The 19,026-nt window shown below is 40.1% G+C and overlaps 1 protein-coding gene across 4 annotated transcripts; it reads left to right on the top strand.

Annotated features, from left to right (window-relative positions):
- Positions 1 to 11,448: 11,448 nt before the first annotated feature.
- Positions 11,449 to 17,866, top strand: LOC117746061 (heterogeneous nuclear ribonucleoprotein C-like). Of its 4 annotated transcripts, XM_034554863.1 has the most exons (10): positions 11,456 to 11,589; positions 13,365 to 13,464; positions 14,505 to 14,770; positions 15,175 to 15,247; positions 15,365 to 15,418; positions 15,549 to 15,724; positions 16,103 to 16,216; positions 16,468 to 16,622; positions 16,958 to 17,118; positions 17,345 to 17,866. In XM_034554863.1, the coding sequence occupies exons 2-9, from the start codon at positions 13,460 to 13,462 to the stop codon at positions 17,072 to 17,074; spliced, it is 960 nt and encodes a 319-aa protein (XP_034410754.1). In that variant the 5' UTR covers positions 11,456 to 11,589; positions 13,365 to 13,459; the 3' UTR covers positions 17,075 to 17,118; positions 17,345 to 17,866. The 4 variants fall into 4 exon arrangements, with proteins under 4 accessions (XP_034410753.1, XP_034410756.1, XP_034410754.1 ...); XM_034554862.1 differs by having other exon boundaries at positions 11,449 to 11,589; positions 16,958 to 17,866; XM_034554864.1 differs by having other exon boundaries at positions 15,368 to 15,418; positions 16,958 to 17,866.
- Positions 17,867 to 19,026: the final 1,160 nt, after the last annotated feature.

The raw sequence follows: 19,026 nt of genomic DNA, 5'->3' as shown, positions 1-19,026 counted from the left end.
CCCCCCCCCTCCCCCCCCCCAGGCCTGCCAGCGTCTTGAAATAGGAGCGGCGTCACAAGAACGTCTGTTCAAGCTCTTCTGTGATGGACCGGGACTGGTGCGGTGTGGTGGGTACTTACAGGGCTCCAGCGTGTCTTTTAAAGCACGTGTTGGGTGGTGTTCGGTCTGTGAAGACACGTTTTGGATCCAGCGGTTGGTTTTGTTGTTTTTCTTGGTGAAGCTACATTTTGGTGAAACATCTGTATTTCTGCCAATCAATCGGGGCAGGACGACATCAAGCAACACTTTCCAGCTCTTCGTGCGGCTCTCCTCCATATGATGTCATGGGAGTATTTGTTTTACACAACCAGCAGACAGGAGTGTGTAGTGAGGGGGGGGGGGGGTGCCGGTGGAGCCAAGTAACAACAACAAAAAGACTGGAATTTAAGTTTGTCGTTATCCGTGTTTTTAGACATTTTACATTAATAGCATGATAAAGGGAACTATTGATGTCGGCTGAATAAATAATGTACTATTCCATGCGTCTATATAACGATAATAGAGCTGTTCACGGCCACTAATTGCTCCGGAAGGTGAGACTTTGATGCAATTATGTGGTTAAAAAAAAAAAAGGATTCGAGAAGAAGAACAACAATCAGGCCCCCAAAAGACAAACAAAAAGATGGAGTGATAATCAGTAAGAGGGAAAAGCAGAAATGACCAGCAGTGTTTCTGGGTGTGTTTTTAAAAAAAAATCAGCATGCAACATGGCTAACGAGCTAATATTATCATAGTCGGCCTGCTGGTAAATGAAGCAGCGCTGTCTCCAGTTTACAGCCACAGGGAGTGAATCAGCTGCAGGTCACAATCTGCTCGTGTTACTGAAGATGTCAGACAAGCTCATCGGGCGGCTAATAAAAGACATTTTGAAAAGTTAAAAATAAATAAAAAAATTCTGACGCTATTCAGCCATCCGACAAGCTGTTCTGGAGAAGCATACCGGCAGCTTCAGCGTAGTGAAGACCTAAAAGACTGTCTACATGAGTATAGGTGTATTAAAAAAGGGGGAGGGGCCTTCTGAGGATGCAGATATGAGGCCTTCGATAACAATAGCTTTCTAAAATGGATTCACATTGAAAATACATTTGGGAATAGAGGATATGGAATGAAGCTGAGAGAGAAGAGAGGAAAAAAACACCCAAAAAAAACAGTTATTAAATTCCTAAAAGATGAATTATTACAGCACACATGCACTTGTTCCAGGTGAGGACGTTTCTCCCCGTGCTTCCAGCTCAACCCCTTTGAAAGACTGCTAAAACTTTGAAGTGTAAATGTGTATTTCCTCTGGCAGCGGATGAAACCAGGAAGGCCACGCCATTAATCTCGACGGATCTCTTCAACTTCTCTATTTGTTATCCTTGTGTGTTGGTTTTAGGGAACTCCCCGTAATATTATTTAAACTTTATGGCAACGAATCCCTGTACATTGTGGTCTCTTTAGAGTAGTAACCGAGTTAACGAAGCTCTCTGCCCTCTTGCTGTGGTGCTGCTCCCACTGAAGGCCTCACGGGAAATAAACCAATTAGCTTTATTGTGTTATCCTTTATAAAAGCTGTGTGTCTTCGTCTCCAAAACTGTAAACTTTGAGAACAAAACAACAACAACAACAACAAGACAATCCAAGCTACTTCATTCAACGTGGAAAGAAGAGCTCGCCTCTAGGTCCTGCCCAGGTGCATCTCTTTCTTCTGGCTCTCGATGTTCGTGTTATATTACAATGCAGTTTCACGATGTGTGACGTGCAATTATCACCACCTCTGCAGAAGCGTTTTGGTCTATTTTGAATAATTTTTTTATGGATGTGCAGAGCCACAACTTTACCGTTTTCAGTTTTCACTCTCACCGCCAACTCTGATTAACACCCGCTGTGCACTTCCTGTCTGTACCTGTCCAGCACCAAAACAGCAGACCGGCTGGTAGAGAGTTGAGCTAAAGAGGAGATTTACTACTGGACAGGATGCACATAAACACAAATAAACGCTACTGTTGCTTTAAATCTGCTGGATGTGCGAGTGCACAGCTGGTTTGCAACCACATCCACTCAAATCGGGTGAGACTGTGACCGTTGGTGTTTTCAGCTTTAAAATTAAATGAAAATAAAATAAAAGACTGTTTACGATTGACCTGGCAATCAGCCAATCAAATTGCGGCGGGGAAACAGTTGTTGTTGTTGTTGTTGTTGTCGTTTTCCCGCACTTGACCGCTGTGTGGCTATCAGCGGTCACTAGAGTCAACCTAAAACACCATTATATCAGCTAACGACCTTAAATTGTATGTCTGAATTAATTAATTAATTAATTACTTACCACTAAAACCACGTGTTGTTTCTGCTGCCAGCAGGGGGAGCCTTTCCCCACTTGCCCAAACTATCCTTTGACCTATAGGGCGTATATTATTATACTTTATATACACACGCATGTAACAAATAGTCCTTTTTTCTAAATTGTATTTAGGTGATTGTTGTTTTTACATGTGGATTTTAACTTAAAAGTGACACTTTGTAACTTTTGGTATGTTTCCGTCTCACAGTATTTTGCTGCTAATACTTATCGGCTACTTTTAAAATGCAGGGTTATAACTTGTAATGCAATCATTTTATATTGTGGTCTTGCTACTTTAATTAAAGGATCTGAACTCACCACTGTCCAACAAACCATTAAACCAGGAAGAAGGGTTTGCCTGCAGCAACATATGTAATCAAAAGAGACCAGATACACACACAAAAAACACACACGCACGCACATCTCTACAATACATTTGTTTTCTATTCAAGTACTGTGAGAATAACCACGAGCAAGAATCTGTTCGTAATCATCATGTAGAGATAAACTACCTCCATGTTTTAAATGTAACCCTTTACAATCCAAACAATTCACTGGACTGTGCCAAGAAGAAAAAGCTCTGGGACTTACATACAATTTACCAAATTAAAACACAAAGACATTTGCCTGCAGTTAATGCGCACCAGAAACAATGTAGAAACGGTTCCCTCTGCTACTCGCAGCGGCTCGTATTACCCGGCTCTGTCACCCTTGGGTGTTGCAAGAGAGCGAGCGCACCTCTCTGCCAGGAATAATATTTCTGAAGCAAACCAAAATGAGCTCCGCTTGTATGTCAATCGCTGTCAATGTCCGTGAAAGGTGTGCAGGGACCGGACAGCTGAGGAAAAAACCAAGTGACGAAACCATCAGCATGAACCGAGGCCCTGTCATAGACCAGCAGTCCCAACTATGACATCAGATGTGACAAATCCAGACTCCTTGAGGCTCTTTAATGGTCATGAATATGTATGCAAGAGAGAGCTAATGTGTTTCTTGCCTGACACTAATAAACCCCATATGGTCGGAGTCCCTCGGTGACTTTGAACGTTTAATTCAATAAATTAGATCCTCTTTGTGGCCTCCGGAGGGAATTGCAGTAATAAGTTGTGTTCATCCAAATCATCAAATTGACTCAAAAAAGTTAAACAAAAGAAAATTGTGTCTCCACTGGTGTCTCCATCAGCTGGTTTTATGCAAGTAAGAAGAGGGTGTAACAAGATTACATAATCAAAAGAGATCCTCTAACTCTCTAACTTTTTCCTCGGAGCTTAGTTTTCATCATGCGGTGTTTTTAATTAACTGCCATTTTTCTTTTGTTTTTTATAAAAAAACACTGTTAAAACTTATAGAATAAAACGTTTGTACCTCCTTTGTTTAATATGCACATAAATGGGCAATGGTGGAAGAAATACTCAGATCCTTTGCCTCACTAAAAAGATGCGCTAAAGATATTTCATTATAAATATAACATTTTGTATTTACATGATAAAGTATTTTACATGGTGCCCTTCAAGTAGAGAAAACATGATAGTGTCTTATATGGTGCCCTTCAAGTAGAGAAAACATGATAAAGTGTCTTATATGGTGCCCTTCAAGTAGAGAAAACATGATAAAGTGTCTTATATGGTGCCCTTCCAGTAGAGAAAACATGATAAAGTGTCTTATATGGTGCCCTTCCAGTAGAGAAAACATGATAAAGTATCTTATATGGTGCCCTTCCAGTAGAGAAAACATGATAAAGTGTCTTATATGGTGCCCTTCCAGTAGAGAAAACATGATAAAGTGTCTTATATGGTGCCCTTCCAGTAGAGAAAACATGATAAAGTATATTATATGGTGCCCTTCAAGTAGAGAAAACATGATAAAGTGTCTTATATAGTGCCCTTCCAGTAGAGAAAACATGATAGTGTCTTATATGGTGCCCTTCAAGTAGAGAAAACATGATAAAGTGTCTTATATGGTGCCCTTCCAGTAGAGAAAACATGATAAAGTATCTTATATGGTGCCCTTCAAGTAGAGAAAACATGATAATGTATCTTATATAGTGCCCTTCAAGTAGAGAAAACATGATAAAGTGTCTTATATGGTGCCCTTCCAGTAGAGAAAACATGATAAAGTATCTTATATGGTGCCCTTCAAGTAGAGAAAACATGATAAAGTGTCTTATATAGTGCCCTTCAAGTAGAGAAAACATGATAATGTATCTTATATAGTGCCCTTCAAGTAGAGAAAACATGATAATGTATCTTATATAGTGCCCTTCAAGTAGAGAAAACATGATAAAGTGTCTTATATGGTGCCCTTCCAGTAGAGAAAACATGATAAAGTGTCTTATATGGTGCCCTTCAAGTAGAGAAAACATGATAAAGTGTCTTATATGGTGCCCTTCCAGTAGAGTAAATATGATAAAGTATCTTATATGGTGCCCTTCAAGTAGAGAAAACATGATAAAGTGTCTTATATAGTGCCCTTCAAGTAGAGAAAACATGATAATGTATCTTATATAGTGCCCTTCAAGTAGAGAAAACATGATAATGTATCTTATATAGTGCCCTTCAAGTAGAGAAAACATGATAAAGTGTCTTATATGGTGCCCTTCCAGTAGAGAAAACATGATAAAGTATATTATATGGTGCCCTTCAAGTAGAGAAAACATGATAATGTATCTTATATGGTGCCCTTCCAGTAGAGAAAACATGATAATGTATCTTATATGGTGCCCTTCCAGTAGAGAAAACATGATAGTGTATCTTATATAGTGCCCTTCCAGTAGAGAAAATATGATAAAGTATCTTATATGGTGCCCTTCCAGTAGAGAAAACATGATAAAGTATCTTATATGGTGCCCTTGCAGTAGAGAAAACATGATAAAGTGTCTTATATGGTGCCCTTCCAGTAGAGAAAACATGATAAAGTATTTTATATGGTGCCCTTCCAGTAGAGAAAACATGATAAAGTGTCTTATATGGTGCCCTTCCAGTAGAGAAAACATGATAATGTATCTTATATAGTGCCCTTCCAGTAGAGAAAACATGATAGTGTCTTATATGGTGCCCTTCCAGTAGAGAAAACGTGATGCTGTGACCTCTGGGGTGGCCTTACGCGATGCAGTGCCATGTTTCTATACCCGTGGGTGCTCCAATGCTTGCAGCTGGTGCTCTTTGTATTTCCTCAACCAGCCTGCCACTGATGACCAGTAATGTTCAACCTCACAACTCTCTCACAGAACCACTGGACTCTGGTTTGGTGTTCATACTTTCACTCGTGATCTGATTAAACATTTTGAAAATCGCTGTTTACATTTTGAAAAGTCAGCATCCACTAACATTTAAAAAATTGCTTTTGTTATTTTCTCTCCCTGGACTGAAAGCAAGCCAAACTCGCACTGCCAGGGCAAACAAATATTTTTTTTGGGGGGGGGAGCGAAACTAAGTTGGCTCTCTGCTGTCTCTCGCTCCATCTCAGCACTTGGACAAACAATCTGAGCATCTGGTGAAATAATCCCAGAGTATCGATCAACAACTCGATCGAAAAAAGGCCAGTTTGAGCTTTGCCGAAGAGTGCAAATCTTGTTTATCGCCCGTTTAATTGCCACATTTATAAAGATTAAATGAGGTGAAGGATGTCATGGACTGACTCAGCACTCACTGCACATACACCTCTGTGCAATGGGAGCGCTGGCAGAGGCCCGCGAGCATAAACCCTGACAGGCTCCATGTCAGCGATACCACGGAACTAATGATTAAAACAAGCCCCCTCATCTGTTTGGCTTCCAGAAAAACACATTTCCACCCCCTGCGCAGCATTTCTCATTCCAGCAATGTTACATAAATCAGTGCATTGCAGAAGGAGTGAAAGGAAGAGTCCCATAAGTAGGGAAAGAAATATCACATGTGGGTAAGAGTTCACCAGTATAGCATATCTATTAATTGCCTTCCTCAAATCTGCGTGTTGCACAATCAAAACAAGTTATTGCTTAACCCACAGGAGGTAAATTAGACCCCATAATAACACTTCTTAACAAACAGCGTGGAACTTTCTTTCTACTGAAAGGAAGTTTTTCCTCATTTATCAGAAACCCATTGACACGTGAGTCCACCAAACAATGGCTCCTCGTGTGTCAGCTGGAGGGACTCCTCGCAGTGTTTACAAGTCACAGGGATGCTCAACACGTTGCATCTTCGAGTATTGTCAAAAAAAGAGAAAAATAAGCAGATTTATAAGAATATATAATAATATAATATAATAAGAATCCGCAGTAAAACGTCCGCTCCCCTTTTTTTTTTTTTAAATCTAAAACAACACACAGATCGCGAGATCAACGTCGCCATTGTCACCTGAAGTGCCCATGACGTCACCGCGGTGCACATTGAAAGCACATTGAAAGCACGCGGAAGGTTACCGTCGCCGTCCTCACCGTGTTCGCGTCCAGTCATCGAGCCCACAGCCGGTTCGGAGGTCTTCGCCTCGCGCTGGCTGCGCGCGGTGTGCGCTTCCCACTGTCACAGCAGCGGGCTGTGCACGGGACAGCCCGCATCTGCTGCGCGCGCACACGCACGCAAACTTTTTTTTTTTTGTCTTACTAAACCGAGAATGTGATGCAGCTGAGAGTTTATGTAGTAGAGCTCAATAAATACATAACTGCATGGTGACTTTATAGCTTCGCCATCTTTGCTGTGAAATGTTCTTATATTATGTTCTTATAATATGTTCTTATATTATGTTCTTATAATATGTATATTATTTGTTCTTATATTATGTTCTCATAATATGTTCTTATAATATGTTCTTATAATATGTTCTTATATTATGTTCTTATAATATGTATATTATTTGTTCTTATATTATGTTCTTATAATATGTTCTTATATTATGTTCTTATAATATGTATATTATTTGTTCTTATATTATGTTCTCATAATATGTTCTTATATTATGTTCTCATAATATGTTCTTATATTATGTTCTTATAATATGTATATTATTTGTTCTTATATTATGTTCTTATAATATGTATATTATTTGTTCTTATATTATGTTCTCATAATATGTTCTTATATTATGTTCTCATAATATGTTCTTATATTATGTTCTTATAATATATATATTATTTGTTCTTATATTATGTTCTCATAATATGTTCTTATATTATGTTCTTATAATATGTATATTATTTGTTCTTATATTATGTTCTTATAATATTCCGATAGAATTCTTGGTACCAATTTCCTCTCAAATGTTTACTGACAATGGTTTATAGTACTTTAATAATTCAGTACGCAGAATAATATATATTATATTGTCAGATTGTAATTTTTAAAAAAAGCTTTGTAAATTTCAATTTCAATTTCAAATTGTTTATATTTTGTATTATTTATCTGAACCGGCAAAGTGAAGTAAAGTACAGTATTTGTATTGGAGAGGAGGTATAAAGTATCAGAAAATAGAAATACTTAACGAGTACCTCGAAAGTTGTACTTATACTTTCCACCACTGGCCTTTACTAAAAATGTCTGGGTTGTCAGATCTTGGCTGAGGTTTATCCTCCTCCTGCATCGCACTCACTTTGTCTTGTTTGACCTCTGACCTTCTGGAATGCAGCTGCAAGTCATCTGGATCAAAATATGTTGATTACCAATTCGAAATGACTCAAAAACATTTAATAACATAGATGACCGGCTAACTTTTGCTGTTTGGCTTATTTGCATTTTTTTACTCTTGACTTTTAATAACATTTATAACTGCAATGTGAACGGTGTATTGCCTAATATGAGTAAATAACAACCCGTATGCAAATGTCATTAAAGTAAACTTTAGAGAGAAGTATCCCAACCCACCGTAAGTTCTTTTAAAGATAGCTTATAACTGCTCTATAAAGCATTAGTAAAAAAAAGGAAAAAGAAAAACATGCTTTAAGACATAACAAATTAAATTACTTAAACATTATATAAATAGACATGTGAGTCATGCTCAATTGTTGGTTGAGAACAATTTCCTACAAAACATGCTTATAGAAACATGCTTATCCATGTGTTGGAATAAACAGAGCTCATAATAGCCAGATATGATAGATATATAGATGATTTATTTTGGTCACCTGACCTGCTGGAAGCGTTTCCGCCTGGAAAACAATCCTCTAAATTCTCGCAGTGCATTTCTAAAATAGCAGAACCGTGTAATGGATTCGACGTGGCGGTTTCTCCACTTGTTTATGCTTCCCTTTCGCCCAGTGCCAAAAGACAATTATTATCTTAGCTTTATCTACATTTAGTGTCCGGACACTTTTAACTCCCTTGCAGAGAGCATCTTTGGGCCTGTGGTCAACAGAGCCACGGAGGTCAATGTGGAAATGCATGAAAAAAGACTAAAAGTTGCTTTTTGTGCATCGGCCAAACCGATAATGTATGTATTGTGATTATTATTTCCAGTGGTATCCCTATAATTGTGTACACAGTGTGTTTGTGGTGCCTTATTATACTCATATTCGGGTTATGTGGCTTGCAGACTTTCCTATGGAATCTCTGTCCGCTCTGCATAATGTGCATTGTGGTAAAAAAGAATAAAGAATGCTAAATATTACCCTCGTCAAATTCACAAGGTGCAGTAACCTCCCGATTATATCAATCCCATCAAAACGTGGACACGCTTGCGTGACAGACAGCCTGTCAAACATCTGTCACTGCAAAGATTGACACGAATGCACAAAGGAGGAACCTTCATCTTTTATCTGTGTATTTGAAACTGCAAATCATGAGTTTTCATTTCTGATTCCCGGGATGATGGGAAAAGAGAACCAGATGGGAGAAAACAATTCACAAAAGGACATATTCTCCATGAAAAGTTGGGGCTTTAATAACGAGACACAGGAAACAGCTGCTTTCGGTCTCTTTTGCTCGACGCCCTTTTTCTCTTTCTGTCGCTCTTCCTCCTCAGGTGCAATAAACCCTTTCAGAAATATCACTAGACTGCCGGCAGACATTTAGACTTTAAAAAAAAAAAAAAAAAGGCTTGGTTTTCTTCAAGTGTGCCAGTAAAGCGTGACAGTGAACCAACGTATACAACTGAATCTGAAGCAGCTAAATGAAACGCAGCCTTCATTCATTTGATCGTTTTTGCACATGTGGCATCTCAAAATGTCTACCATCAAATAAAAAAAAAAAAAGGCATTGAATATGATCCACGCGTCATTATTAAGCATTTCACTGTAAATAACATGATGATGATGCAACTCGGGCGATTTTGAGACCCACAGTTTTCCCTTGTGTATCTTTAATAAATCAAAAACAAATGTTGTCCGACCTACAAGTGGTGAATCTGAAGGGCCACGATGTGATTAACAAGCTGTGAAATAAGAACAAATATAGATATTTACAGTGCAGAACTTTCTCTATTTGATTAAATGCTCACAACTCACAGACATTCACATCGTGATGAGGGGATAAGAGCTGGTATTGCTTATATTTTAAAGGCCTAAAAGGTCGCAGACCAACAACTTCCATATACCAAGAACAGCACAGATGACTGTAACACAGTAAGATGCCCTGTAAGGCTCCAGGGCCCTGGTTGCTGTCATGGAAGCGGACCTATCGGGACCCTAAACGCACCATTTCCTTCCCCTGTATACCTTTTCATTGGCATTCTGTTTCCAGGGTGAAACAAAAAAGCTTTCTTCCGGGTTGACTTCCTGTCTGCGACCGCATCAACGTCCAATTGCTGCAGGAAACACAAAGAGGCCCATTTTGAATGTTTTACGCTGTGTGAAGTTTGAAAAGGTCTTCTCGGGATGGCCCACACGCAGGTGTGCAGTGAAACAGGTGTGTTGTAGTCACCTGCTCACACAGCTGCTGCTTAATTACTTTTAATTTTATTATGTGTATGCAGATTGTTTCACTGCTGCGTTCACCAGACTAATGTTGCTAAATGTTTAAAAACAACGGTTTGTATTATATTAAAAGGTTCTGCACACACACACACACACACACACACACACACACACACACACACACACACACACACACACACACACACACAGGTGTTTTCAATGGTTCTGGCTGCAGGTTGAAATGTGACACAGCTATAAATAGGATTACATGAGATTATGATGATGTCGGTGTAGCATGAGTGTGAAATGTCTAACTTTAGATGAGGAACCTGAGAAAGTAATTCCAGGTCATTTGCTGTAGTCCAACCTACATTACACTGCATTTAGGAAATACAAGAATAATCGATATGAGTATAATGTATAGGCCATAATCATGCATTTGGATTGTGAGGGGTTGTACTTCTTGTTTGGTAAACGTGGAGACGATGTAAATATCTCCAGTGTGTCATCATTCATTTATTTTTATTGAAACAGCGCCACCTCCTGATTGTCTGTGGTAACACATCAGTGACATGTCGCTTGGTGTGCTTTCTTTCCAAAAGTACAATATTGAAATTTGAGAAAAATGAATTCATACAAAAAATGTATTTCTTTACATGAATTGGACAATTTTTCTTTTCTTTTTGTAATCCACAGTTTATTTTTCTTTATATTCTGGAGTCAAACCTGGATTAAAATTAAGACTGTTGGTAAAGATACATGTTGTTTGGGTGGTGAATTTTTCCACAACAATCACAAAAAAACCTGTTTTGAATATAGGGATTAATCTCTTTCAAATAGCTGCGTTATAATATATTATATATGGCACACATTATTTAAAGGTCCTTAATGTCTACAAGAGAAATACATTAAATATTCGTAATCATCATTTATTATTGATTTTTATTCCTGCCAAGAGAACTTAAACCATGAAATAAGAAGTAGTTTTGAGCATAAATCACAATTGTTATTCATATAGTCGTTTGCTTGATTAAAAAATAAAAAAATAAAAAGTTAAAACGTTAAAAAAAAAAAGCTCCTTTAAAAACAACCAAGGAGCATGGGAGGGGACATATTTTTTGAAGGCACCAGTTTTTAACACCGGGCCACACCGGTTCAGAAAGCGCAGGTGGGCGGCACAAGCCTGCACGGTAGCGAAAGCGCAGCTATACCGACCCCGCCCTCGCGGGACTACACCGTGATACTAAACCAGCGGCCCCCCCGTTAAGTACTGCGCCATCGCCGGTGACGTAACTCAGCTGGGTGGTTAGAAGAAAGCTCGCTCGCGGCTCCAAGGGGGGGAGACTCAGGACGACCCAAAGTAACACATTTTACCGAAAAGCAAGACATTTTACTCGTAACGGTCGTGGTGAGTATTTTGTCCCCAGACATTTTTTTTTAATTTTTACTTTTTAACCCCCCTTTTCTCTTTTTTTTTGGGAGGAGTTTTTCCTCAACGGTGTATTTTTTTTAAATTTTTTTTTTTCCTCTTTTCTTTTCTCTTCTTCTATTTTGCAAATGGACAGAACGTAGCGTGCTGTCGAGCTAGCTGTCGAGCTAGCTTAGCTTAGCTCACTCTGACACGCTCATCACAAGCGCTGGTTGTGTGTTTTTTTTATTTTTAGATTCACGTGACGGGTTGGATGCTCCTTGGTGACGTTTTCGTCCAGTTTTGCACGTTTTGTGTGTCTTTTGTTTTTGTAGCTTTTATTGTTAAAGACACGCAGTCTCCGCCTTTTTAGCTTAAAAGTTAGCTCTAGCTAGCCGCGTCACAGCGTTCGTTGTTTTTTTGTTTTGTTTTACAGTCGGAACTTCACGCTGATCCGCGATTAATTACAGATTATTGACCACATATGTGTTAAGAATTTTGCAGGTTTTTGTTTTTTTAGCAAGCGAAAGAATCGATCTGACTGCTCGGTATTATTTTTGGTGGTTTGCTAGCCGGTTCTGAGATCCCGATGCTAACAGAGGGGGGCCTTGTGGTTCACACTGAAGCCTGGTGGTGGCGCTGTCCGGCTCCAGGCTGCTGTGTTGTGTAACGTTTGGGGCTAAAACATTTTATCGCCAGGATTTTGCTTTTCCTGGCAGTTTTTTATTTTTGTTTTTTTTGTGGAGTAGATTTTTAAAGTTTTTTTTTTTGTCCTTCCTTTTGGTGGACTGTTGTTTTTGGACTGTATGTGTCCGTTGTGTTGCATAACGTTACAAATACACCTATTAATTAAACGTTTATTGATCTGAATGAGTATTATGGCTGTTTGTTTATCAACGCCTTCACCCCCCCCCCACCCCTCCCAGGCCGCAGGTTCACACACATGAGCACCGTGAGTCTTTACATTAGAGACAGAACCCAATAAGTTGTGTTTACATGAGGAGGAACTTGCTAATAAACCCCAAATACAGTTATCAATAAGATCATGTATCACATCACTGATTGCTAATATAATCTTACAATCTTAAGAGTACCTGTTTTCTAAAATGTAAATGTTGAAACACTAGTACTGTGTTGATGATGGTACTTATATATTTACATTGTCATATTCTTCATCTAGTTTTAATTTAGACGTACACATACTTTCAATGTCAATAATAATGGTAAATCTGCTAAATCTAATTTGTTTAAGGAGTACGATATATAAATGGGAGGACCCATGTGTTGGATTATGTGTGAATTTGGTTGCTTATTCTACCTCAAGTCACCACAGGGGATTGTACAATTTAACACCTCCTGTAATGTTTTGTCAAAATTACAAAGTACCTTTTGATCAAGTCATAATTTTATTAAATGTATAATTTTAAGGTCCATTTACGGACGTTGATCCTCTGCTCTTTTTCTCCACCCGTTTCATAAAGGCAACACAAACTAGAGCCGACAAAATACACGTTTCTGTCCGGTTGGTGATTGTAATGGTTTAGATTAGTTTCTCTTAAACTTGGATGTGTACAGCGTTGTCTCACTTCCAGCTGCTTATGTTTTAATAACATCAGGTTGCTTTAAAACCAGCATTGGGGGTCCGGTTGTTGGTCCAAAGTAGTTTACATTTTTTTTAAAGAGTCACCAAACTCCTGTATGCACTGCAGCCAGGTGAGACTTGGTGCAAGATAACCCTGCTCGGCTTGACGGAGCTGTGTTTTCTGTTACCTCAGTATAAATCGCCAGGGTCAAAGGTCGACACCAGCCCAAACTGATCCCAGCCCACAGTGTCAGACAGACGACGGCAGCAGCACTGCACACAGACGCTATGGAGTGAGTGATGAATGTTGGAATAAGGGGTTATTGTTGATGCCGTCACTGTTTTCATATTTGCTGTATTGAATTCACACACTGCTTTTCGGCTTCAGAATACTCATCCTCCCTTTTAGTTAGAACGGTGTTTCCCAAACTTTTTTTCAATTTATATAAAAGACAAGCTGATCCAATTCACAATAAACCTATAACTAAGTCTATAAAACGTTAAGGTGAGTAAATTAGTGCGTAAATTAATGCTCCTGACCATTTTTTTAATGTGTGTTATCTTAAACATGCATGCATGTAAAATACTTTTAAATAATATGACCAAATAAAGTTCACAGGCTCTCACTCCTTTTCTTTTTGTTAGAAATAGGCAAACAATTATCTTAACAATATGAACATCCAGGCTCCCATAACAGGTTTGACATAAATGGTAAATAAGATTAGAAGTTATTCAAATTTATTTAATAGGATTGGTCCGCTTTACGGCACCAGGAGAGAATGTTTTTTTTTTAGTGAATACTAATTAATTTGGCATCGGTGCTTTACACATTGAGTTCTCTTTGTTTTGTGGGAAATGCAGCAGATATCATATTGTATTGAGGTAAAGGTGAAATAATGCCCCCTAGTGGTCTATATTTAGCATTACAGCTAAATGAAATGAACAATAATAGTTTCTTCCTAATTCACCATCAACCACAATTTAGTGTTGTATAAAAGCACCAATGGACTTGCCAATAATTTGAGTTAATGACTAATAAAAAGTAATTGAACCCTGAACCTATCAAACTGAACAGCTTCAGAGAATTAGACTTGCTGGTACGTGATGTTAATAACTTTATGATTTCAAAATGTTTGTATGCTGCTACTGTTTACTTGGTGTGGACTTAAATTAATAATATAGTCATTTTGGCTTCCTTTTTGATTGGTTTGTTGCTAGTATTTGGTGCCAAATGAGACATTTGAGGGGGGGGGGGGAGGGGAAACAAATAGTCCAGAGGGGTGAATGTCACTTATCCTTCCACTAAATCTGGGGCGTGTGTCTTCCTGCTTAGTCGCTCACCCACCGCCGCCAGCCTGATGGCCAGCAACATCACCAACAAGACCGACCCGCGCTCCCTCAACTCGCGGGTCTTCATCGGCAACCTCAACACCCTGCTGGTCACCAAGGCGGACGTGGAGGCCATCTTCTCCAAATACGGCAAGATCGTGGGCTGCTCCGTCCACAAGGGCTTCGCCTTCGTTCAGTTCGCCAACGAGCGCAACGCCCGAACCGCCGTCGGCTCGGAGGACGGGAGGATGATCGTCGGGCAGGTGCTTGGTAAGGATCTTAGTTTTTGAGACGTTTGCATATGTTTTAATGGTGAGGGTTATTCTTCGGGATTTTTGAGGCGAGTAATATTTAAGGCATTAGTAAGTGCAATAAACCAGTACCTCACACAAGAAAAGAATAAAGACCAGTCTGAGGAAGAAGAGAAGAAAAAAAACATACTTGCAGAATTTGAAAAAGCTTTACCTTGTGACCCCTTGGTGGGTTTCAGTTCTCCGGGTGGGGAACCTCTGCAGTAGGAGACTGGTGCCAAAGCTATGGGCGAAATGAATACAGTTTTACACGACTAGTGAAGTTAAAAGAACATTCTTGAAATGACATCGCTGACTGTCAAACTTCTGGACACAAGATGTCGTCCATCGCATAAAGTACTTGTGTCTCATGTTCTCCTCCAGACATCAACCTGGCTGGAGAACCCAAACCACACCGGTCAAAAACCACCAAGCGCTCGGCTGGAGACATGTACAGGTCAGTCCCAGCATACTAACCGTGTTCCAGCTGATGCTAGGAACCCCCCCCCCCCCCCCACCACCAACACCACCACCACCATATTTCCTCAACACATATTTTCCTTTTCTTCTATAGCAGCAGTTCCTCGTTCGAACTCGACTACGACTTTCAGAGAGATTATTATGACAGGTGAGTCAAACGTTTCACCCGCCGACTAACGTTTCAGTCTTTTTAAGAGCATCGGTTTTTACCTCGTTGAATAAAAAAAACGTCTGTAAATTAATTTAAAAAAAATTCTTCCATTTTTTTTGCATCCCAGAATGTACTCGTACCCGTCCCGCGTGCCCGCCCCCCCTCCGCCCCCCTTGTCGCGCGCCGTGATCCCGTCGAAGCGCCCGCGGGTCAGCATGAGCGGAGGAAGCAGCAGCCGGCGGACGAAGAGCAGCTTCTCCTCTTCCTCCAAGAGCGGTCAGAGGACCTCTTCGTCCAAAACGAGTACGGATCATCTTTTTGTTTCTGTTTTTCGTTGACTTTTTGGATATGAGAACGCTCTTATTAATTATTGTACTCACTAAATAGGCTGCATTTAATGGCGTAATTGTTAACTAGTAGCCATTTTGATAATTTAGCCTCGGTGTGAGGGTTTAGTTTTATTTATTTCATCATATTGCTGTTATTGAATATCTTTGGTTGGAAAAATCATACGTCGGCTCAAAAATAGACCAAATGATGAAACTAAACATTATTAGAGTTTGATTTATTTGTAACCAGGTCCAGTTTATGGTCTGTATGTTTTATCTATTAATAATCTATATTCCAGTATTCACAAGTTTTTTTTTTTTTTTGAATTGTTTTTTTGGTTCTCCTCTCCAGTGAAAGCGGACGAGCTGCAGACCATCAAGCGCGAGTTGACCCAGATCAAAAGCAAAGTGGACGACCTGCTGGACAGCCTGGAGCGCATGGAGAAGGACCACGGCAAGAAGTCGGGTAGGGGGGCGAAACGCCGCATGTTTTAACGGGCAGCTGTCTTGACTCCCGCGTCTGTCTGTCTCCGCGCTCGTCTCTTGGCGACTTTTTTTTTTTTTTTTTTTTTTTTTTTTTTTTTGTAAAAGTCACGAAAACGAAATGCACTCGGTTTTTTTTTTTTTTTTTTTTTTGTGGCCGGGCGGGATGTCGCGCGGCGCCCGCAAACACGGGGTGTCTCTCTGACTCTCGATGTCTTGAATTTCTGTCGGAAGCTAAGGGGTTAAAAACGGAGCCGGGAGAGGTGACCTCGCCGCCGCACGCCAGCAGCAAGAAGGACGACACGCTGAAGAGGGAGCGAGAGTGCCAGGAGCTGAACGACTCTGACGACGACGACGACGACGACGACGACCTGCTGGAGGAGGACGAGGTGCCGCTTGTTTTTAGTTCAAAGCTACTCTATTCATACCAAACGGCACATACGCTGAATTTACAATAACCAGTGCTGGAAAAACCAGTTTGACCTGTGACCTATTAAAATGTTCTGCTTTCTTTGGGGAAACAAATACATTTTGCATTAATTTGAATTGTCGTTCAGACAAAAACAAGTCTAGTTTAATTAAAAAGATGTCACCTCAGACGTTGATGATGGGTATTTGGGTATTTTTGTTGTTTTTTTCACAAAAAATAAATAACCCAGACTTGTTTTTGTATGATTTTATTTTGTATCGAGAAATTCACTAAATTGGCCCGTTCGACCTGCAGGTGAAGAGCCAAGAGAGGGAGGACGAAGATGACGACGAGGACGACGAGGAGGAGGAAGGGGAGCACGTGGACGGCGACGACGATATCGAAAGCGTCAACGGCGAAGAGGACTCGTAGGTCGAGGACCCCCGCCGACGCATGCAGCGCAACCTCGGCTTCCAGTAGGAACTCGGACTCCTGTTTTTAAACACTCGTGTTGTAGAGCAAGCAAGCATGGTGCACACCCGTGTGGCCCCCCCTTCCCCCCCTCCCTGTTGTCCCTCAAGCCCGGTCGTTTTTTTTTCTCGTTTATTTCGTCCAGTTTTGCCGTACCAGGAATAACTAGCCGTGGGTTTCGGTGTGTGTGTGTGTGTGTGTGTTTTGGTTTTTTACCACGTCGCCCTCTAGTGGAGACGGAGACACAAGACTGCTGATGTTCTCAGAGACGACAGCTCGACGGACATGTCTTAACGCCAGGACAACAACTCGGCTACGAAAGACCAGTTTTAGGTTCAGTGTTTGTTTTGTTTTTCTCTCTCATTGTTGACTTTGTTTTGACCTTGTGTGTCTGTATGTCGAGGCCCGTTTTCTTTTTTTATACTATTCGTAACTGTAAAGGAATAAATTGCAATAAAATATTAAAATAAAAGTCCTGTTCTTTTTTTCTTTAACTTGTTCACAAGGGGTAACCCAAGTCTATTGTCACGGTCCCAAAGGTAAGTGGGAGTTTCCTGAGGAGGGAGGAGCTATGAGTGGGCTTCCAGGAAGTGTTTTAATGCTTGACACGCCCCCTCATTGTTCATCACTTATTTGATTGGACGCTGCAGCTGAGTACCAGAGATGTGAAGATGGATATATTTGATTTGTTTTCTGGTTACAATGTTGGTCTGAACACTTTCTTCATTCATAAAAAAAGATGTCTTAATGCTGTTCCGTCATTTTGTGGCTACATTTGTATCCATTCAGTCACGTGAGTCTGATACTTCCCGAGTGTCGAGTTATGTCTCAGTTTCAGGAAACATTGAGCTTCAAACACTAATTCCGGTGTGCAAGAGAAACTAATAATATTCCGGGTTATTTAATAACGTGGCAATCAGAATATCAAAACATACAGATGCAATACTAATAATGCATTTTATTTAAAAGGCACTTTTCATTCAAAAAGAATATCAAGAGTTCTACAGAACCAGTAGATAAAAACAAAGAAAATACTCCGCTGGTAGGAACCGGTCCTGCGTGAATAAGCAGAACACAACAGTGTAAATACCGTTTACTTAATGCAGACAACAGGCTAGAAAGAAATATCTTCTGATAGTGACACCGGTCTTTAATGGTAAATGTACAGTGATCCAAAGTCTCTCCAGCTGTTAAGGCCGACTGACAGCTGATCCAGATGTGAAGACGCTTTAGAGGAAATGACGTCTCATTCCTCTTAAACATGTTTGTAAAAGACAAGTGAGAGAATTGGGATGCACCCCCCTTAACTTACCTTCAAGCAATAACTAAATAAAGCACCTCCTTCTGCAAATGAGCTCATTCCAACTTAACATGTTTGTATCAGTTGGAGAACCCTTCAGTCACCAAAGAGATGACCTCAGTGCACCAGGCAGTCGAGTTGCATTTATGTGAAGAGAAATCGGCAAAGAGACTGTTGCCATTCAGGGCCTCCACCTTTGTGGTTGCAGAGATACACCCTTTTTAGTTTGGGTATGTTATTTCGAGCAGAAACCTAGAAAATAGGTCGTTGTTTAAAAGGTTAAGTTTGACCTCCATATAAATGTGCTACTAAACTGTTTGCTTGGTTCTCATCTTGGCAACATCTTTGATTGCCATGACACTTGAATTGAGAGGAACGCAAGGTTGTGCGATGAGCTGTTGGCAACGGCACATTGTTGATGAGGGAAACCATCCAGCTGCTCCTCTTTCAGGGTTCGAATATGCAGCAAAACCAGCTTTATTTTTTGAATTGGTCCACACTGTTCATCCGTGTGTATTCTGTATTGATCTCTGGTTGGACGCGTTCACAGGAGTCTGATGTCATGTTTGACTTTAGGAACATTTCACCATAAACTCACAGTATGCAGCAGCTT

The sequence above is a fragment of the Cyclopterus lumpus genome, chromosome 17, assembly GCF_009769545.1.
Source record: "Cyclopterus lumpus isolate fCycLum1 chromosome 17, fCycLum1.pri, whole genome shotgun sequence".
Classification (NCBI taxonomy): Eukaryota; Metazoa; Chordata; class Actinopteri; order Perciformes; family Cyclopteridae; genus Cyclopterus; species Cyclopterus lumpus.
This window is presented reverse-complemented; position numbering and strand designations above follow the sequence as displayed.

What these genes read in the sequence shown, in the direction of transcription:
- LOC117746061 (XM_034554862.1), top strand. An exon ending in GATCGTCGGGCAGGTGCTTG is followed by an intron (nt 14,771 to 15,174) that starts GTAAGGATCTTA and finishes GTTCTCCTCCAG; the next exon opens with ACATCAACCTGGCTGGAGAA. An exon ending in TCGGCTGGAGACATGTACAG is followed by an intron (nt 15,248 to 15,364) that starts GTCAGTCCCAGC and finishes TTTCTTCTATAG; the next exon opens with CAGCAGTTCCTCGTTCGAAC.